This window comes from Pipistrellus hanaki (genome assembly GCF_964339955.1).
Source record: "Pipistrellus hanaki genome assembly, chromosome: 1".
Lineage (NCBI taxonomy): Eukaryota > Metazoa > Chordata > Mammalia > Chiroptera > Vespertilionidae > Pipistrellus > Pipistrellus hanaki.
In genome coordinates this window covers 43,553,320-43,576,186 of record NC_140503.1, presented here as the reverse complement: position 1 = coordinate 43,576,186, position 22,867 = coordinate 43,553,320, and the positions used below count along the sequence as shown (strand labels likewise).

Below are 22,867 nucleotides of genomic sequence, written 5' to 3'. Positions count from 1 at the left end.
TTGTGACTTGGTTTATGTAGTTTCTTGCTAATTCTTACATATATGTGCCTCCTCTCTTACTCCAAACTAATCAATCCAGTTTTAAGGTTAGAAGGCCTTAGAATCTTTTCTAGGAATCTGAACAAAACCTGAAAAGAAAAAATATATCAGCGCTAGAACACTGGAGATGTAAAAATCTTACCAAAATAGGCTTTTTTAGTATTTTATAGATTGAAAGACTATGTCACTTTGCTAGAGGGATGAATGCATCTGAACTATTTCACTATTTATTAAAATTGAAATACACATATCTCTGTGGAGCTCAAAACTTGTGATTCTTGCCCTGGCTGGTGTGGCTTGGTTGGGCGTCCCAGCATCAAAAGGTTACTGGTTCAATTTCCAGTCAGGGCATATGCCTGGTTACAGGCTCGATCCCTGGTTGGGGGGCATGCAGAAGGCAGCTGATTGATTTTCTGCTTTCACATCGATGTTTCTCTCTCTCTTCCTTTTCCTCTTTCTAAAAATCAATTTTAAAAATCCTTAAAAGCAAAAATTGTGATTATTCCAACACCTGTCATACTTGGACCCTAAGCTTCATGTCAATCCAGAGCCACTGTTGTTTACTTAATAGTGCTACCTTTATCTCATTCATATCATTTTGAAGAGGTTCCTGCTTGGCAGTGTTTTATTTTTGTACTGAAAATGCTGTCTGAATGTAGAGGTTTTTATTTTGATGGATGCCCTTGTTATAAAGCTCAAGTTAACAGCAGTGCTATTAAGGATAGCTGCCCCCTGACAGTCATAGCAGTTTGGATTTAGACAAGATTAGAATTTAGATGAGAGACAAAAATCCTAGCATTTTATTAATCTCATAAAGAAACTGAAGCTGAGAGAACCTAAGTGACTGCAGCTAATGTGTAAAAGTGCCTTGAGGGTACTAGAAACTGAGAAATAGGAGCCAGGGAAACTTCCTTTGCACAATTAAGGTCTAAGGTCTGCTAGTTACAGAGGAGAGAGGAGGAGCAGATTGAGACCTCTCTGATCATTTTAAAGGCCCCTCAAGTATTTGTGCTGTAGGCGTTTCTCCAACTCTTTCTTCTCAAATGAGTGATTAGCCAAAGGCCTCATTGAAGTGGAGAGTAAGTCTTTGTTCTTTAACTCCTTAGAGAATTATTGGATCACTAGAGGCCTGATGCACAAAGATTCGTGCAAGAATAGGCCTTGTTTCCCTGGCTGACGGCAACAGCTTCCCCCTGGCACCCGGCACCCAGGCCTTCGCTCTGGCCCTGCTGCCCTCTTGTAGCTTCCTCCACCCCCCACTCCCGCCTCCCCCTCATAGCAGGCGTCCTTCCCCACCCCAGCCCTTCCGCGCCTGCTCCAGTGCTCTACCCAGAGGCCCACAGTGGCTGGGGCAGGGCGGAATGCCTGCATCGTCCCCATGTTTGTCGCATCAATTTGTATATTCCTTCCTTATTGGCTGTGGGTGCCGGCCATCTTTGTCGCAGAGTAACAGTCAATTTGCATATTCCATCTTTATTAGATAGGATTACCAGTTTTCCACCTGCTGACTGGTTTTATCTGCTTAGGGAGATTGTGAGTTATGCAGTCTGTTCTACAAGAAGAAGATTGTACAGACTATGGCCATTTCTGGCAATCTATTTCCCAGTCTTAATAGTAGTACAAAAAGGACAATGTTTCAGCTACACAAATAAACACGCAGTTTAGCTACACATCAGAATGTTATTTTGGGACTTTCCTGTTTGTTCTTGGTTTGCTCAGATGAACACTAGTAAATTCCATTGTAACAAGAACTATGAAATGTGTGCTCACCTTACGTGCATGTGTTCCAACCTAAAATAAGCATAGCCTTGAAAAGCTAAAAAGGAGAAAACTCATTTGATATTTTAAATTATGATTTACTAGTAGTAGCCAACTCCTGACCTGTTCTTATTCTGCAAATAGTTGCTGATATCTGGCTTGTGAACCTTCTAATCATTGTTCTAAAAGTAAAGGTCAATGGATGAAGCCTCTTTGGAGAATCCCTAGGGCACATCCTATATAATCTTGTTTAATAAAGAGCTAATATGCTAATTAGACCGGACAAAACTGGGGCTGCAAGGGCTAAGAACGATCTTCCTGAATGACTGGGGGTTGGGGGGCAGGGCTAACGAGCCTGCGCCTCTAGGTCAGCCATGGCGGTCCCAGAGGTGGCAGGAGAGGCAGTGGCACAGGCTTGGTCCTGGCACCCCCCCTTCCACAGAGGCTGCAGGAGAGGGGATGGGGTGCGACCGCGGTTGGTGCCTCAACCTCCCACGGCCAATGGGCCCCAATCAGCCCACCACCACCACCACCACCACCACCAGTGGGTGGGGCCAGTGCTAAGGAGCAGCAAGCCAGCTTCTGGTTGAGCAGCGCTCCCACCCCAACCTCGTTCAGCCAGAAGCCAGGCTCATGGGGATGAGCACAGAGGTGGTGGTGGCAGCCTCTCCCGCCTCCACAGCAGGCAGGCAGTAAATAGCAAGGGGTCCTGGACTGCGAGAGCCCTGGACTGCGAGAGGGGTGTCTGAGTGCTGGCTTAGGCCCTGAGGGATTGGGCCTAAGCCGGCAGGTGGACATCCCCTGAGAAGGGCACAGGCCAGCTCAAGAAACACCCATCCCTACCCCCCATCCAGTGCATGAATTTTGTGCACCAGGCTTCTAGTTTAATAACAGAAACTGCAGCTGCAGCACTTAACATTTATCAGGGTATATGTCAGGCAACAATGCTATCAATAAATGCTTTTTATAAATTTCATTTAATTCTCTCAGTAGTTCTATGGGATACATACTAATGATTTCCATTTTGCTAATTGGATAATTGAATCTTTTTTTTTTTTTTTTTTTTAATCAATCTTTATTGTTCATATTATTACAAAGGTTCCTCATTTCTTCCCCCCTCCACCAGGTTCCCACCCCACCCTCCGCCCCCTCCCCATCCCCCATTGTCCTCATCCATAGGTGCACAGTTTATGTTCAGTCTCTTCCTCCCTCCCTTTCCCCGATAGTAAATCCCTTTTCAGATAGTAAATCTGTTACTTAGCATTATCTCATATCAATAATACCTCCACATGCCCAATGATACACTTCACACAAAAGACATTTCCAAATAGGTCAACCAGCCTCATCCAGGCCCCACCCAAGGCACTTACAGATCAACACCCCAGCGCTATACTAACTCAACACATCCAGATCTAAGCCTTCATCACTTGATTCAGCGGACCCTCAAGTTCCCGCAAAAGTTTCCAGCCATGTCTGAGAGGCAGCCGTGGGCAGGTACAGGCGAGGAGCGAGCTGTTTCGGGCCTGGCTGCTCCGGGCCTGGCCTCTGTTGCTCTGGTTCGTTCCACAACCAGCTGCTCCGGGTCTGGTCACTGCCGCTCCCGACCTAGTTGCTCTGGACTTGGCTGTTGCTGCTACAGGCCTGGCCGCACCCGACCCGGCTGCTCTGGGACCGGTTGCTCCGGTCCCGGCCGCTCCGGGCCTGGCCGCTCCCAGCCTGACAGCCGCTGCTCCGGGCCTGGCTGCTCCCAGCCTGGCAGCCATTGCTCCTGGCCTGGCCGCACCAGACCCGGCTGCTCCGGGCCTGGCCGCTCCCAGCCTGGCAGCCGCTGCTCCTGGCCTGGCCGCACCAGACCCGGCTGCTCCGGGCCTGGCCGCTCCCAGCCTGGCAGCTGCTGCTCCGGGCCTGGCCGCTCCCAGCCTGGCAGCCGCTGCTCCTGGCCTGGCCGCACCAGACCCGGCTGCTCCTGGCCTGGCCGCTCCCAGCCTGGCAGCCGCTGCTCCGGGCCTGGCCGCTCCCAGCCTGGCAGCCGCTGCTCCGGGCCTGGCCGCACCAGACCCGGCTGCTCCGGGCCTGGCCGCTCCCAGCCTGGCAGCTGCTGCTCCGGGCCTGGCCGCTCCCAGCCTGGCAGCCGCTGCTCCGGGCCTGGCCACACCAGACCCGGCTGCTCCGGACCTGGCTGCTCCCAGCCTGGCAGCTGCTGCTCCGGGCCTGGCCGCTCCTAGCCTGGCAGCCGCTGCTCCAGGCCTGGCCACACCAGACCCAGCTGCTCCGGGCCTGGCCGCTCCCAGCCTGGATTCTTCGTGGTTGTCTACTGCTGTTCTGGGCCTGGCTGCTTCCAACCCGGCTGCTCTGGGCCGGGCTTCTCCGGGCCCAGCCACTCCGTGTCTGGGTGTTCCTGGACTGGCCACCCTGGGCTTGGCCGCCTCTGCCTCAGGCCTGGCTGCCACTGCCCCAGGTCTGGCTGCTCCAGTGCTGGCCGTTGATGCTCTTGTTCTGGCTGCTGCTGTTCTGGGGCCTGGCCACTGCTGCTCCGGGCCCAGCTGCCACTGCCTTGTGCCTGGCCACTCTAGGCCTGGTCGCCGCTGTTCCAACATTCTGTCCCTTTTTTCTCTTCTTTTTTTTTTCTTTTTTTAAAAAAAACAACAAAACGCATTTATGTTGCAATGTTGGCTGGTGCGTTGAGTTCTGACTTAGTCTTTGATTTTTCAAGATCTTCTTTGTATTCTTTCTTAAGTAATTTTACTATCATTTGCTCTCACTTGATTTCTTCACATTGAGAACTTCTTTGGTTTCTTCCTCCTTGTCCTGGGAGCTCAGCAGGTTGGCCTGTGGCACCCCTTTGTTCTCCGCGGGCTCCCGCGCTGCTCCAGCCTGTTGCCGGGGTCGGCGTCGCCCAGGAAGCAGCCCCCGTCCTTGGCTCCGTTGCCAGCGCTCAGCAGTCGAAGGCTCAGGGGCACCCCCCCCACTGGGGGCCCCGTCGCCCGGCTCCTTGCTGGCGCCCAGCTGGCCGGTGTCCGGCAGGGGCTCCTGCTCCTCGTGGCGTTCCTCCAGTCTGAAGCTTTCTTTCTCCCTCCCACTAGGGAAGTCCAGGATCAGAGTCAACAGACTGTCCTCTGCGCATAGTGTGCGCGACTCCGGGGGCTCGGCCTTTCGCCGCGCTCCCAGGACTCCACCTCACAGCCCCGTCTCCCCCTGCCCGAGCCTGGGTCCCCAGGGACTGGCCCAGACCTGGAGTTCGGGGAGGTCTGGACTGAGGCTCAGAGCTGCCGCCGGAGGCTTTGTTTCTTCCGGCTAGGGTAATCCAGCATCAGAGTCAACATTCAGTCCTCTGCGCGCCATGTGCGCGCGACTCCGGGGGCCCCGCATTTCGCCGTCCCCCGGGATTGTCTCCCCCTGCCGGAGCCTGGGTCCCCAGGGTCTGGCACATAACTTGGGGCTCAGCGCTGCCGGTTCGGGGGTTCAGCCCAGGCTGGGGGTTCTATTTCCTTCCTGCTAGGGAACGCCAGGCAGCACCCAGCCCTCTCCTCCTCTCCGGCTGCGACCTCTCCGTGCGCGCTTGCGTGCGAGCGCGCAGCATGTCTCCGTACCTTAGGCTTTTTTTCAGCTCCTCTGATTTTCCTTCTGGTTTTCTCCCTCCTTCCTATTGTAGAGTTTTCAGTCAGTCGACTACCTGTAGCTCTGGGCAATGTCCACTCTACATTTTAGTTGTATTCCTTTGAAATTGTTGTGAGCTGCTGCGGCTAGGTGTATACCCGAGCAGCCATCTTGGATCCTCTCCGATAATTGAATCTTAAAGAAGTTAAATGACTTGCCTAAAACTGCACAGCCCTACTGGTGGATCTATGTGAACCCAGTTGTCCATCTTCAACATCAGTTTCTCTTATCTCCTATTTATTTTCACTATTTACTTAGGTTTGAAAGAGTCTTTTTTTCCTTACTTTATCCATTCTTAAACCACAATCTTCCTCTACTCAGTTCCTAAAATAGTCCACATTTATGTAATGTTTCAGGGATTTTTAACCTGTTAACCGGGAGTTCCCTTTTTAATTACGCAACATACAACAACGGGCGCATACTCTTTCACTAGGACGTGTCAGTACGTCACACCCAGCAGACGTAATTTTATATTATTATTTTTTTATTTATACTTAAGTAAAATAAATGAAATATATATTTTTTCGTTTATTTATATATAAAGCACAAAGGAAAATACAAAATTACAAACAAATAGAAAAGAATACCAACAAAAAAAATGGAAACATCGAATTAAAAAATTATAAATTTTACAAACAATTATAAAGATTACAGCCGAAGCCGGTTTGGCTCAGCGGTAGAGCGTCGGTCTACGGACTGAAAGGCCCCAGGTTAGATTCCGGCCAAGGGCATGTACATTGGTTGCGGGCACATCCCCGGTAGGGGGTTTGCAAGCGGCAGCTGGTCGATGTTTCTCTCTCATCGATGTTTCTAGCTCTCTATCTCTTTCCCTTCCTCTCTGTAAGAAAATCAATAAAATATATTAAAAAAAAAAAAAAAGATTACAAAAAATATATACCGTCCCTCTCAGGGCGCAACATATATTTCAAGGACGTATTCATACGTCCTACCCGTTCCCTATAGTGTTTATGTTTGACGTATTTATAGGTCCCGCTCGGTTAACAGGCTAATGTATGATTTTCTTTTCTACAAGGTTAAAATTATAAATAAAATTAGTAAGAGCCTTTATATTTGGAAACAGACCCAGAAACTTAAGAGGTTTGTTCATTATAGAGATTTGGTAGGAAAAACAGTGTCCTTTTGAAAAGCTCTTGATGGTATTCACAGATAAGTGACTGAAAACTGAGACTGATGGATGCTGTTAATCAATGAGATGGTAAGATTGATTATACTGGTTATGATAAACACTAAAGCATTATTCTAGTTTGCTAGAAAGTCCAAGAGCTGCTAGAATTCATTGGAGGGAAGAAAATACACATCCTGTGCATGGCCCACAATTACTTTATTAACTTGAATCTTTCCTGTCCGATAAACTACTTGTTGATTAGAAATCTCAACTCCTAAGCTGTACTTTAAGAAATCTAGCCTTTTATTATCCTGGCTTAAGAGTGACATGGACTGTACCCAGAATTCAAGTTATTGGGCCTGAACCAATTGAATATTACCTATGGATAAATATAAGGTCATGTGATAAACGGAACTCTCTCTATATAGTGCATATTGTATGATGCATATTAAATATGCATTCGAGTTAACTCTAGAAAGCCTGAAAGTTGATGAAGTAGTTTATATCAAAAAGCCTTAAAATATACATACCCTATGCCCTGGTCAGTGTGGTTCAGTTGGTTGGAGCACTGTCCGGCATACCAAAAGATGGTGGGTTCAATTTCTGGTTGGGGCACATAGCCAGGTTGTATATATGCTCTTTTACTCACTATCTCATGTAGGACATTAGATTGTGAAAAGAGTAAGACATGGTGTAAGAGATTTAGCTATTAAGCTATTTCTCTCAGCTTTGTTTATATAAATGAAAATTAGGACACCCTAAATATCTACCAGCATTGGTCAAATAAATTATGGCATATTTGTTCAAAAGGATAATATTCAAATATTTGAAATTGTGGTTTAAATTACTAGCTAATTGACACCATGTTTATGATACAGTGCAATTCTGATAAACTGGCATTTTGCTATCTGAAAATTTCAGTTGGTCTTTAAGAAAGTTCCTATATTCAAGGATAATCTAGAATATTTTGATGATCCAACCATACTCATTTCTATAGTAGAATCGAGTGTATAAGATTTGAATTGTAGTTTCAATTGTAACAAAATTGAATTGAATAAGAAGAATTAAGTGTTTGCTGTGTGGCCGTATTAATACTAGGTGTGCCAGTTAATGCGGATTTTTTTCAATAGATGGAGTTACACATATGTTGATATATATATGTGATTTGATATGTATGCTATTTTGTTGTATTAACAGCAAACTTCAAAACTTCATATGTCAAATTTGCTGAAGGTGTTAACATCATAGATATTTTTACGCTTAAAGATGTCGAATTTTGTGCCAAAAAAAAGCATTTGCGGGATGTTTTAATTCATTATTTTGAAGAACAAGTTATCATATACTTCGGCAAGTTCATGGTGAACATGCTCCATCTAAAGATACAGTGGATGCTGGTTTAAATGCTTTAAAAGTGATGATTTCGATGTGAAGGACAAAGAACGTCCAGGTTAATGGAAAAAGTTTGAAGACCAACAGTTACAAACATTATTGGATGAAGATGTGTATCGAACTCAAAAACAACTTGCAGAAAGATTAAATGTTGCTCAGCAAACAATTTCTAATTGTTTACAAGAAATGGGAAGAAATTTAAAGGAAGGAAAAAGGGTGCCACATCAACTGAAAGACAAGTGGAAAACTGAAAAGTTTTCAGTAAAACATTGCTGCAATGACACAAAAGAAAGTCTTTTTTGCATCGAATTGTGACTGGCGATGAAAAGTGGATTTATTTTGAGAATCCCAAATGCACAAAATTATGAGTCAACCATCAACGTCAACTGAAAGGCCAAAGCGCTTCAGAAAGAAGACAATGCTCTGCGTCACCATCACACACTTCAAAACCAGCTAAAGACACGTGAAAAGATCTTGCCTGGGATGTATTAACCCACCTGCTTGCTATTTTCACCAAGCCTTGCTCCTTCAGATTACCACTTGTTCTGATCGATGGCATACGCACTTTCTGAGCAGCACTTCAAAACGTATGAATAAGTGGAAAATGGGGTCTCTGAATGGTTTGCCTCAAAACAAGAAAAGTTCTATTGGGACGGTATGCACGAATTACCTGAAAGATGGGGAGAAATGTGTAGCTAGCGATGGACATTACTTTGAATAAAGCACTTTTGATGCTTCTCTTAAATTATCGTGTTTTCTTTGATTACAAAATCCGCTATTATTAACTGGTACACCTAGTACTTTTGTGGCCATAGTAATACTTGGCTATCATTCATGTATTTTAAGGAAGATGCAAAAATGTAATGCTTTTAAGAGCAGGAGAGATTCACAGTGTTTTATATCATGAATAGAATGAAACATAACTCCACCTTCTTAAGAAATAAAATTAGCCAAACCGGTTTGGCTCAGTGGATATAGCGTCGGCCTGCAGACTGAAGGGTCCCAGGTTTGATTCCGGTCAAGGGCATGTGCCTTGATTGCGGGCACATCCCCAGTGGGGGGTGTGCAAGAGGCAGCTGATTGATGACTCTCTCTCAGCGATGTTTCTGACTCTCTCTCCCTCTCTCTTCCTCTCTGTAAAAAATCAATAAAATATTTTAAAAAAAAGAAATAAAATTAATATTTTATCAATAGCTTATTTGAGACGAAATAAATAGAAGAACCCACTCCAGCACCAGGTGACTAGAGAGGCACTGTGATTACCCATCTTAGTAGGAACACAGGACTGAAAACGAGGCAGTTTCTAGGGGAGAGTGATGCTGAGCAGATAAAAATTACATGTACACTACGTTTTTAAAAAATCAAAACCTGGAAAGGGAAAGACTTGGAAGTGATACGTTGAAATATTTACAAAACATAAAATTTTTGAAGATTTTAAGGGTCATCGGCTTTCAAACTCCAGAAGCTGGGTCAGTCAGAATGAATTTCATATTTGTTAAGAGTGGTCAGAGAATAATTTGATTTTCTACTAGGCTTGCAGTTACGAGCTTCGTAGACTTGAACTACGACAGCTACCTTGCCACCTCGGGGGAGAGCCCATCTAAAAGTGAAGCTGGAACAGAGAAAACAGCACCCAAAGAGGAAGGGATGGAAGCTAGGTCTCCATAACAGCATTTGAGCCTCTGTATCAGGCGATTCCTGACTTGGACTTCTTTTGCTCTATGAGCGCCTCTAAATTCCTTTTTTGTTTGTCAGTTTGGCTGTGGTTTGCTGTCACTTGTAACTGAAAACGCCCTAATAGAATCTCCTTCAAGGTCCTAAGGTCCAACCACTTCATTTTATAAATTGAGGTTTGGAGAAGTAAAATGACTTGCGTAAGGTTATACAGCTAAATGGTAGAGAACTGGAATTAAACCTGGTCCTGTTATTCCTACACAGGGGCATTACTCCAACATGAATCAGTTTAAATAGGTTTGGGGTAAAGTATGTGATAGGCTTGAGGGTGCCATTTAAAATAAACTAATGGAAATCATACCTACTGTTAAACAATGTATCCTTTGGAATGATATTGACTTCTTTTAGCAGAGAATTGACCCCAGTATTGTAGCTCTTATTTTTCTCAACTATTAGATAAGAGTTACGTCCCTAGTTCATGACTGATATCTTAATAACTTAGCATCTGTAAATGTATTGGGTAATTTTTTGGCTAGCTGTACCAATGTTGCCTATTCCCTGGGCCTCCTAGGCTTCTAGAATCATCAGACTCAAACATTTTTCCATGAGTGTGTCCAAAACTAGGAAATGAAATATGGAACTCAAATATATGCCATGTTCTTTCCTGCCGAAGGGCTATGCGTATGTGTTCCTCCCGTTTGCATTGCTTATCCCAAAGTTCTTCATGTTTTCTCATCTTTCAAGTCTCAGCTGAAATCTATCCTATTCAGAGACACCATCCCTGACTATCCTAGCTAGGTAGCTCACATTGTTCTCTTATCACTTGCCCTGTTTGTTCTTTAATAAGTTTCTAATTTATTTTTATTTACCAGGCTCTTTGATTTACCACTCCATACCCAGTGTCTAGCATAGGGCCATATGGGGGTACTCAATAATTTTTTGTTAAATAATTGAATGTTATTTATCCAGGCTTGAAGAAAAACAATAAAAGCACTAAGTATTTGGGTCCTTTCCCTAATGCAAGCATGTCAAACTCGCTGCCGGCAGGCTGCATGCCCCAAGGTAAGAGTTTGTCCATAGTTTATAACGTGTCAGCTGTGAGTTGGACATGCTTGCCCTAGCCTGTCCCAAGTATCTTAATTGCCTTCACATCTCCACTGTCTACACCACATATGTCAAACACAAGGCCCGCGGGCCAAATCCAGCCCGCCAGGCCTTGCAATGTGGCCCGCACCGCGCTGTCATCACTGCACTCCGCTGTCAGTTTATGACATTGTCAGTTTATGACTGTTCAGTAAACCATTCGGCCCGCGATTTAGGCTGGATTTTAGATTTTGGCCCCTTCTCTGATTGAGTTCGACACCCCTAGTATGGCACAAATCCTCAATGCTGTCCTTAACTACTGTACTGTTAACTGGCTCAGGCATTTTTGAGTTAATATTTTATTACCTCTGTTCTGCAGATTGTCATACCTTGTTTTTTCTCTTTGTGACTTCTCACCTACCCACTTGACTCTAACTCAGATTCCTCACACCAAAAGGGTGTTACAGAGAAGTGGGGTGGCCCTGAGAGCAGGGGAGGAAGGATGAAATGACAAAGGCCACCAGAAATCTCTTTCAGGACTCTAATCGCTCTACGGTCACGTCAAGAATGAGAGAGACTGTGAGTGCCTTTTTTCTTGCTCAGTGCCCTCTACTTGAGTGCTTAGCTGGCAGGCGGGCACCTTTTCCTCCTCAGTTACTGTCAGAGCAACATGAAGGTCAGGCAGAGAGAGACAAATGAGAGCAGCTCGGGGAAGGGAGGTTACCACGGTAACAAGCAGGCGGGACTGCTATTTGGAAACCAGCCTAATCTTTCTCCTCCTTCTCCCTCCTTCTCAGCACAAGAAGACGGGTATTGTTTAGCTGACCTCCATCCTTGGGGTGGAAACATAATCCCTTTCTGACAGTTACCAATGACACTGGAGTGAGCTGCTTTGCATTTTAATTTGATAAGCAGCAGCGGTGGTTTTCTCAGAAGTGTTGGAAACATGGCTTTTTCTGGCCCTGTTCCAGGTAGGATTCTGGTTGCCATAGTCGGGGTTTGGGGTTGTTGTTTGTTTCTCAACAAAGATTTTGCATATTTGCACATGCATAGAAGATGTCACATAGTTCTCAATGAGAATTGAATACAGGAAGTCTCTAGGTTATGAATATCTGCCTTCTGAAGGTCATAAAAATGTTCATGTAGTAGTACTGCCCCATCCTCAGCTCTTAGGAACAACCTAGCTATTGGGGGCTAGTCCTGTTGCCAGTGACCTGCGCAATGGATGTACTGGCTTAATGTCCTTACCCTTATGCCTTCCCATTCTATTTATATGTCCCACTATCCTTTCTTTCGTCACCTACCAGCCCATTTTCTTAACAACCTAGGTCCCTTTTCTTACAATGAACCTAAACCTTCACATGTGTAAACATCTTTTCCTTTTGCTTTAAAATAAAATAGCTTTTTTAAAAGTAGAATAATAAATTCTTAATATAACGAAAAAATCAAATACTGGAAAATATAAAAGAGAAACTAAAAATCATCCAGATTCTCACTATCAAAAGATGACTATAGCCGAGACCGGTTTGGCTCAGTGGTAGAGCTTTGGCTTGGGGACTGAAGGGTCCCGGGTTCGATTCCGGTCAAGGGCATGTACCTTGGTTGCTGGCATATCCCCAGTAGGGGGTGTGCAAGAGGCAGCTGATCGATGACTCTCTCTCATCGATGTTTCTAACTCTCTATCTCTCTCCCTTCCTCTCTGTACAAAATCAATAAAATATATTAAAAAAAAAAAAAAAAAGATGACTATAGCCCAAACTGGTTTGGCTCAGTGGATAGAGTGTTGACCTGCGGACTGAAGGGTCCCAGGTTCGATTCAGGCTAAGGGCAGATACCTTGGTTGCAGGAACATATCAGTAGGGGGTGTGCAGGAGGCAACTGATTGATGTTTCTCCCTCATCGATGTTTCTAATTCTCTATTCCTCTCCCTTCCTCTCTGTAAAAAAAAATCAATAAAATATATATTTTTTAAATATGCTATGGATATCTATCATAGATGGTAGATAAAAGATCTATGCTAGTATGGCCATTTAGATTGTTTCTGGGGACGTAGAGGTTTGGTTTGCCTATTAAAAGCAGTACTGGATCAAACTGTACATCATACATCTTCGTGCATTTGTCCTGTTAACTTTTTTAAAAATATTTTTATTGATTTTGAGAGAGAGAGGAAGGGACAGGGAGATAGAGACATCTATGTGAGAGTGAAACATCAATGGGCTGTCTCCTGCACACCACCTACCAGGAATTGAGTCCGGGACCCAGGCATGTGTCCTGACTGGGAATCAAACCTGCAACCTTTCGGTATCTGGGATAATGCCAACCAACTGAGCCACACCAGTCAGGACTTAACTTCTTGATATAAATTCTGTAAGTGAAATATGGGTAAAAAGGCATGTGCAGTTTACATTTTGATACCAAGTGCCAAATTGCCCTCTCCAGAGTTTCTACCAATTTATATTCCCACCAACTAATATTGCATAAAGTGTCTGTTTTTTCCCCTACTCATACCAACCTAGATATTGTTTAACTCTTTCATCTTTGCCAATCGGATAGGTAGAAAATTATATTGTGTACCAAAACCAGTTTGGCTCAGTGGATAGAGCGTCAGCTTGCGGACTGAAAGGTCCCAGATTCAATTCCGGTCAAGGGCATGTACCTTGGTTGCGGGCACATCCCCAGTGGGGGGTGTGCAGGAGGCAGCTAATCAATGCTTCTCTCTCATCGACATTTCTAACTCTCTGTCCCTCTACCTTCCTCTCTGTGAAAAAATCAATAAAATATTTTAAAAAGAAAATTATATTGTGTTCTCATTTGTATTCATATATTATTCTGAAGTCCTTAAAAATACTCTGAGACCTCTTCAGATTGTGCACTTGAAGACCTACCGACTTCCAGTCTTCTTTTCCTTGAATGCTGGCAACTAAACAAAGTCAAAACAAAATACAAAAAACAATCAACTCATCTTTCTCTAATCCTTCTCCAGGTCAAAATGAAAACCTCTTTCTCCTCTTCTTTCTGTTTCTTTCAGTAATGGAATACCATCTACTTGAATTTAAGCTCCAGAAACTGGGATTTCAATCTGTTTTGTTCCCAGGATTTCCTCAGCACCTAGAATAGTGCCCTTAGGTGCTCGGCAAATATTTGTAGAATGAAATCATCTCCCAACCATCTGAATCACACACTCTAATCATACCTGACTCCTTTGCTATTTACCTATATGTCCAATATCTCATGAAGTCAAATTGCTAATACGCCCTGAATATCTCTTGAGTCCTTCTTGTTATCCCCCTTACTGGGTTTATGGCAACAGGCATCTAGCTAGGAGCCCTTCTCTTCAATCTCTTAGAGTACTCCCTTCTATTAATTTTATCTTTAAATATACAAATCTGATAATATCACTTCTCTGCTTGAATTCCTTGGTAGTTTTTTAAATTGATTTGAGCAAGAGAGAGAGAAACTTTGATTTGTTGTTCCATTTATTCTTGCAGTCATTGGTTGATTATTGTATGTGCCCTGACCGGCAATTAAACCCACAGCCTTAGCTTATCGGGACGACACCAGCTGAGTTGCCCGGCCCGGGCTCTTAGGAGCTTCTTAATACTTGCAAAGTTAAGTCCAAATTTTACTCTTCTTATACCCTTTACTTCAACCAAACTAAACAACTTGCAGTTCTGAGTACCTTTGAACAAGCTTTTCCTTTCTCTTTCTTCTCTTCGGAGACTCCTAATTCATCAATAAGGTCCACTCCAGTATGAAGTCTTCCCTATTCTCTCTAGCAGTCACTCCCTGGGTAGGGGTACTTACAGCCCTTTGTTCATCTCTGTTATGATTACTTATCAGTTTGTCTCCTAATTTAAAAATGAAATTTTGCAAGTAGGGATAAAAATTTTGTATTCATTCTACAAATGTGGGATATCTGTTTTTCTGAGCCTTGTAAAGTTGCTTGATTCTCCATTTTACTGCTCTGTTGAATGGATTTGTGAGTATTAGAATAAGGGCCATATTGAAGTAATGAAGGCAGTAAAAATCTGTTAATATAGTGACTCTTTGGGTGAAGCAGCTTTATAGCTTCTCTTGCCTACTGCCCTGACCTTTCTCCTATGTTCCAGTTCTATATCTCTAGATATGTACTTAAAACTCGTGTCCAAAGTTGAACTTGTTTTCTAATTCTGCCCCACCAACAATTTGTTATATTGCTTTTGTTTTCTTACACCTCCTGTCTGAGATAAAGGCACCAGAAACCTTGAAGTCAGCCCAGATTTTTCTTACCTCTTTGATATTAAGTCAACCAAGTATTATTGAATTCACCTTTATCCCATTCCTTTCTTTCCTTTACAACTACCTTGGTTCAAGCCATCATTATATATTACTTGGGCTGTTATAGAGGACTTCTAACTGGTATCCTTGCCTTCTAATTAATCTCCGACAAAGAAAAAGTAAAAAATTAAAAGGATATTGGATCATATTACTTCCCTGCTTAAAGCTTCACAGTGACTTTCTTTACAGTGACATGTAAATCTCCCACTACTCCCTCCACCCTCTCCATGCCCAACTATGTGGTTCCCTCTCAGGCCAGATATTTGCATTGCAGCTGATGAAAGTAACCTAGTTTTCCTCACCTTTCTGTTAAACTTACTCCTCAAGACTCAGGTGAAGTGTTACTTGCCTCTCTCCAAGATGTACACAAATTATTTTGTCCCTTTTGTACTTAACTCGTTTGCATCCTTTATTACATTGCTTTAATTAGTTGTTTACATTTGTTTGCCCCACTAGACCTAATTACTTGTTCATTTTTGTTTACTCCACCAGACCTAGGAGCAGGCTATTTAATAAACTCTAGCTTTAAGCAAAGTATAGGATTTTAAGCAGATATCTTTAAGTTTCTGTAGATATATAGCAAAAAAAGATAATTTAATTTTATGTGTCTAGCTGTTTACCTTGTGTTTATTTTTATATTCAGACTCATCACATAGTACAGTGCTTAGGCCATAGTAAGTATTTAATTTTTCTGAATGAAGAAAGGATGCAGAAAAAGAGTGCTTATTAGAAACCAAATTAAGTTCTAAAATAAAACACTTTAAACTTTTCTGTCTCTCTGTTCCCAATAAAGTTCTTGGGTGGAGTGATTAGATTGCCTTGGTTTCTTCAAGGTGTTTGAAAAGCCTTTTATGATATTCTTGATGGCATGTCAATGAAATGTGGACTAGATGGTGATACAGTTGGGTGACTTTATAGCTGTCTGAGAGCTATATTTCCCACAGGAAAGAAAAATTCTTCTACCAGAAGAAGGAAGGGAAAGCATGAGGAAAAATCGAGACTGACTATCATGATCAACTACAGACAGATTTCTCAAGCACTAAATATTTGAATAGAGATTGACAATGTCACAATAGACTGAAAGATGGATTAAAAATTAATAAGATATTGTAATTATAACTTATCATTCTTTGCTAATCAGTATTGAACTTTTACTGTGTCTTTGGCACTGTACACAAGCACTTTCCATGCAGCTAATTGCTACGCAATGACAATGTGAAATATTGGTATCCTTGATGTTTATATTTTACAGAAAAAGAAACTGAGGCCGAAACCGGTTTGGCTCAGTGGTAGAGTGTCGGTCTGCGGACTGAAAGGTCCCAGGTTTGATTCCTGTCAAGGGCATGTACGTTGGCTGCGGCACATCCCCAATGGGGGATGTGCAGGAGGCGACTGGTTGATGTTTCTCTCTCATCGATGTTTCTGGCTCTCTATCTCTCTCCCTTCCTCTCTGTAAAAAATCAATAAAATATAAAAAAAATTAAAATAAAATAAAATCAATCAAGACATACTTTAAAAAAAAAAAAAAAAAGAAAGAAAGAAAGAAACTGAGGCTAAGAAAGATTACATAATGTGTTTGTGGTCACCCAGCTATTAAGCTATAGAGTTTAAGCACTTAAAGTTTAAAACAGTTATCTACCAAAAACACACACAAAAAAAAAACAACAACAAACAAACAAAAAACAGTTACCTACATTTTTATTGCATGAATAAGGTACAGAACAGGGTATGTAGTGTACTGTCATTTGTGTAAAAAGAATAAAGGGAAGGTACATATAAACAAGTTAATACATATGCATTACATTGGTTGCTTCTGGAAAAGAAAATAGGGGGTTGGGGATGGAAGAGAATCTTCAAAATTTGATTAGAAAAGATCTGGGGAGTTATAATGGATAGAAAATTCAATATGAGCTTTCAAAAGTGACTTGACTCTTAGAATAGTTGGTAATGACTATCATTCGAGATTGCCAGAATACTATAAGCACACTGCTAGACATTTTATGTATATTACAGAATTTAATCTGTTAAATCACCCCGGTAAAATAAGGGTTATTTTCTCCACCCATGTAGGTAAATAGGGATAAAGTTCAAATAGGGGATTTATAAATGCCTATTATAGAAAAGATTTCATCCTTGAGTGGTTAGATAATGTTTAAGGTTCTTCTTTGTTATGATTTTGTCCATACGTATTCTTTTAGGAACATATACAGTGTAAAGTGAGATGCTATAGTAAACAGTAAGTGTTCTCCAGGAACCTCAAACAGCTTTGTTGCTTAAGATGCTTTTGTGTTTTGTTTTTTAATTGATTTCAGAGAGGAAGGAGAAGAGAGAGAGAGGGAGAGAGAGAGGAGACATCAGTGATGAGAAAGATTCATTGATTGGCTGCTTCCTGCATGCCCTCCACTGGGGACTGAGCCTGCAACCTGGGCATATGCCCTTAAACCAGAAGCAAACCCAGACCGAGTGCTGATAGGCAGGTGACACAGAAATGAGGACTAGGGACAATAAAGAAAGGCCAGACCCTTGAGTCTGAAGGCCGACATTCTATCCATTGAGACAAACCTGCTAGGGCTTAAGGTGCTTTCTTTAGATACAGTGACCTTTCATTGGAATTAAACCATTGTTTCTTTTCTTTCTTTTTTTAACCCATTGTTTCTTGTAAAATTCATGAGCCTTATGTGGAAGTTAAACAAAATCAGTGGATATTCCGTGACCTAGAACACAAAATCACCTAGGAGACACTTGAGCAATGAAGCCTATCTAAACAGATGGCCATTTCCTTCTTGGTTTCCCAGTGCTATGGTGTCCATAATCAGGAGTTAATCCATACTATAAACAGAGCACTCTTGAAGTTTTATTTTTATACCTTTAGATTACATAGCAAAGACTTCTGTAGGAAATGATGACTTTTATTAATTAAGGACCTATTTAAAAATTTCTTTCAGATAATAAATGTTTAATTTCTGAACTAATAAGTTATAATTTCTGCCAGGCCAGCTTCCTTTCTACCTTTTGATTGTGAAGGTGAAGATACCAGACTCATATTTGTGTAGGAGAGAGGAGAGGGTCTGAACCAAATATTTCTTCACTGCATTTTCTGCCCCTCAAATTCTTGCAGCCTTGGAATTTTTCCTTCTCCTGTGAGAAGCAGCTGAAGTCAGTGTATAATTACTTTTTGCAGGGAGATTAATGGCTCTGGCCTTTCTTTATTGTCCCTAGTCCTCATTTCTGTGTCACCTGCCTATCAGCACTCGGATCCCTAATAGGTACTATTTTGACTAATATTTAAAGGTGAATTGAAAACAAGTATCATTAAAAGATAAAGGACAAGAATTGTTGGGAAACTTCAGAGATTTCCATTTTTAAATTCTCTCTTCTCAGATTTTTGTTTTGTTTTGTTGTTTAATTCCCATCTTCTGTGAGCCCCAGAAGCTTGTGTTGGCGCTCAACATTTGAGATTGAGAACTGGCTCAGCTTTTATTGTAGTCCTAGTTGTTAAGGTATTTAATTACCTTAACATTTTCTATTCCTGTTCCTCATTTTCCCTGCTGGCTTCAATCTCCTTACAATCCCTGCTCTTATATCCTAAGTATATGGAAAAGATGGCAATATGAGTCCTTTCCTGATTTTTTATTTTCTCCTGGAGAGTGATAAGTGAAGCTATGTTTGTTCCAATGAATAGTAGAATATGAAATCTCATAAAGGCATTTAGGTTATTAGATGAATATCACAGAGCTGCTTATTATGCATTATGATTTAATGTAGATTATAGATGCAACCAACAGTAATTAGCAGGGCTGGAGCTCTAATTAAACATTATTGTGCTGCGCCATGATTTCGCCTTAGATTTCTGTTGCAAAGTGGAAGGAAACTGAATAGTTCCAGACCCATAGATGGATTTCTTCACTTCTCCCCACCCCCCTCTGGGTAGGATAAATAAAGTCATCCTACACAGAGATCCTAAACTCTACTTAGTAACTTTGACCAGTAAGGTAGTTGGTTGCATATACATGTTAATCAGCTCTTCATGTATGTTAGTTCTTAGTGATCAGTTCCACTGTTTCTTCTCTTTAGGGTGTATAGCAGGGTTTAATTTGACAAAGTGCTTGAATGCAACATTGGTGATTCCTACTTATAGCTTACGCGTTGTTTTCTGGATCTATCAGTAGGGAATTTAGGGGCTTGGCTTTATCTAGAATCTTAGCTTATCTTCTCTCTGGACTCCAGCATCACCAAATAACAGGAAATGAAACCACTTCCAGAAAGGAGCTGTCCTTGATGGCTGAGATAATGTGTAGGTGACTGACTCCCTGGGGACCTACCTCCCTCTGTACTTGGGATTGCTGTTCCAGCTGTGGAACAGATTGGCAACAGGACATGCTCGAGTGAGGCAATCAGAAAATTCGCAGGAGTGACCTAGAAGGGTTAGGTCAATTTCTTTGTCCCAGGAAGAGGACCCTGTAGGAATTTCTCTTGCTAGAAGAACGATATAGAAAAGGGAACAAACTCTAAGCAAAAGAAATTCATATCCTGACTGTGAAATTGCTTCTGTCTCAGTTCTTCCCCAAAAGATAGAACAGAGGTAAGTCCAAAAGTAAAGATGATCTGTATATTCTGTCTCTAATTTCCCATTTCTAGTAACTCCAGGAATCTTCCTTTGCAAAGAGTTATGAGTCACCTTGGAGCATTCCTGAAAGGGCTTAATGACTAGAGCCAGATTTCAGTACTACACAGGAGTAATGGGGAGTCTAATTTATTTTTTCTGTGTTATTTCTACCTTCAAGTCTGTGCATGGAGATGTTAAAGGGTCTTTTAAGGATGTATCACTTCCCAAGAAGGTTACCAAATTAAATTATGAATACCTGGTTTTTAAGACTGCAAAACAGCAAAATGCCTTTTGGCATTTACCATCATACAGAAGATTCATTATACAGATTTTTACTTTGATCTCATTTTATGAAAAAGGTGGAATTAGGGAAGTACAGGATGGGTGTATGTAATAACAAGCAGGTAAGAATAATGTTTTGGCAACTTTTCAGGGACCAGTATTAATCTGAATCATTGTTTTAAACCCCCAACCCAGTGGCTAAGTTGATTAGAGCATCATTCTGATATGCCAGTGTTGCATGTTCAATCCTTGGTCGGGCACATACAAGAAGCAACCAATGTATGCAAAAATAAGTGGGACAATATCAATGTTTTTCTCTCTCTCTCTCTCAATATATATATATATTATTAATTTTTTAAAAAGAATCGGTATTTTAGCAGTCTCTGGACTCTGACATTGATGATTCACAAATAGCAATGACTTATAAGCCAAGATGTCAGAGCTAACTGCAGAGAATGGATGCAATACCCAGATGTCATTGTTAAGAGGAAGTAGGTAGACTATAGGTAGAGCAGTCAGTGGTCATGCAGTAAAATATTCTAGAACCAGAGTTCTGTTGCAGAGCGGTCCAGCAGCTTATATTATGGGTTTATTGTGTGGCACTCTCTGAATATAGGTCTGTAGGACTAAAACAGGGGTCTTCAAACTACGGCCCGCGGGCCACATGCGGCCCGCAGAGGAGTCTGATCCGGCCCGCCAGGTTTTTTGGGCAGTGAGCGCAGCCGAGGTGTTACAGTAGGAATTAGTAGTTCATATAGTCCGGCCCTCCAGCTCTCTGAGGGACCGTGATCTGGCCCCCACTTTAAAAAGTTTGAGGACCCCTGGACTAAAAAGTCTTTGCAGGGAAGAGGGTCCCTATCATTTTCTAAGTCTGCTGATTGTTATCATACCAGATCAGTCAGTGCATTATTGAGTGCCTTTGCATATGCAAGATACTGTGTTCAGTTAGGATTTTGGCATTGTAGACTCAGAGTTGGTAATTTGTAATCTGATAAATGCTAGTTTAATGAGTTAAGGAATTATTATCCTCTTCATTATAATTTTTCTTTTAACTCTAGATGTGTTACATACTTCTTGGAATCTAAGTAATTGTGTTTTTGTGAGAGGTTTTATATTTGGAGGTAGATTGTTGATTCTTCAACTATTTCTACCTGTGTGTGTATATAATCAACTTCATCAGTAAACTCTCTAGCAATCGGCTTCTGGGTGGTGATAACATCTCTGGTTTCTTACAGATAAATTTTATGTTAGATTCACATTCCAAAATGCTATTCTCATTGACTATTGCTGTTATAAAAGAAACTTCAAGCTCTCCTATATAACTTTTAAGAAGACTTCCTTCTAGCTAAAGATGAATTAGAGCTCCAGTCTTCTTAAAGTGGCATTACTAGGATCTATTTTCCCCCTTCTTTAACCTTATCTATATCCTTAGATTTTATGCCTGGTTAATGTAGGATTTGTTGGGAAACATAGTACAATAGTAGCAGTAAAACATGGCTCAGAAACTGGTCCTTTTCTTCCTTATCAATCTTTGTGCTCTGTTACTACTGAAAACTGGCCCTAATTCTCTCTCACTAGAAAAATGAGACAAGCACAGTTTATGATGAAAATTATTATTGAGAAACTAGAGGCCCGGTGCACGAAATCTGTGCGTGGGTAAGGTCTCTAGGCCTGGCTGGCGATTAGGGCCAAACTGCGGGGCTACTGGTGGGGTAATTAGGGGGCCCTGCTGGCACCCGCCTTGGCTGGCCTGGGGCCTACAGGAAGCTCCTGCGTTAAGCATCTGCCCTCTGGTGGTGAGTGCATGTCATAGTGACCAGTCATTCTGTTGTTCGGTCAATTTGCATATTAGGCTTTTATTATATACTAGAGGCCCAGGTGCACGAAATTATATACTAGAGGGGGTGAGTGTCCCTCAGCCTAGCATGCACCCTCTCCAATCTAGGACCCCTCGATGAGTGTCCGATTGCCTGTTCGGGCCTAAATGGGCAGTCGGACATCCCTCTCACAATCCAGGACTGCTGGCTCCCAACTGCTCACCTGCCTGCCTGCCCCTAACCGCTTCTGCCTGCCAGCCTGATCACCCCCTAACCACTCCCCTGCCAGCATGAACAATACCTAACTGCTCCCCTGCCAGCCCAATTACCCCTAACTGCGCTCCCCTGCTGGCCTGGTCACCCCTAACTCTCCTCCCCTGCTGACTGCCCTCTCCTGCTGTCCTGGTCACCCCCAACTGCTCTCCCCTCCTGGCCTAGTCCCTCCCAACTACCCTCCCCTGCTGGCCTGCTGGCCTGATCTCCCACAACTGCCCTCCCTTGCAGGCCTGGTTCCTCCCAACTGCCCTTCTCTGCTGGTTATCTTGTGGTGGCCATCTTTGACCACATGGAGGCAGCCATCTTATGTGTTGGAGTGATAGACAATTTGCATATTACTCTTATATAGGAGGATAGAGCTTCTCCTAGCTCAGGGCACACTAATTTAAACTGCTAGCTTTGTAGTGGTATCATGAGTAAAACTTAAAAGGAAAAACCAAAGTCTTATATTTAGTCTTTTTGCACTCTGGCAGGAAAAGATGTTGTACTAGATTAAATACAAGGAAGGTATTTCCTCTAAAAGTTCTTCCTGTAACTCAGCTGCTGCTTTTTCTTCCCCCACAGATGGAGTCCCCTGTCTCCACACCAGCAGTGCTACCGCTACACCTTTTGGTACCAGTGGTCAGTAATGACATCTCATCTCCCTGTGAGCAGATCATGGTTCGTACCCGATCCGTTGGAGTCAACACATGTGATGTGGCTTTAGCCACCGAGCCTGAGTGCCTGGGTCCCTGTGAACCTGGAACAAGTGTCAACCTCGAGGGCATCGTGTGGCAAGAAACAGAAGATGGTAAGTGCTACCTGTGGCTTCCCCATCCCTTCTCAACCTGCTTCTGCCAGCAG

General features: G+C 42.6%; 1 protein-coding gene across 3 annotated transcripts in view; it reads left to right on the top strand.

Moving 5' to 3' along the window:
• Nucleotides 1–22,867, top strand: part of ZNF609 (zinc finger protein 609) — a 214,459-nt gene that overhangs the window by 114,476 nt on the left and 77,116 nt on the right. For all 3 annotated transcript variants that reach the window (XM_084886555.1, XM_084886556.1, XM_084886554.1), the window contains exon 3: nucleotides 22,589–22,814. In XM_084886555.1, coding sequence (XP_084742681.1) covers nucleotides 22,589–22,814 — 226 coding nt within the window. The remainder of the gene's footprint in view (nucleotides 1–22,588; nucleotides 22,815–22,867) is intronic.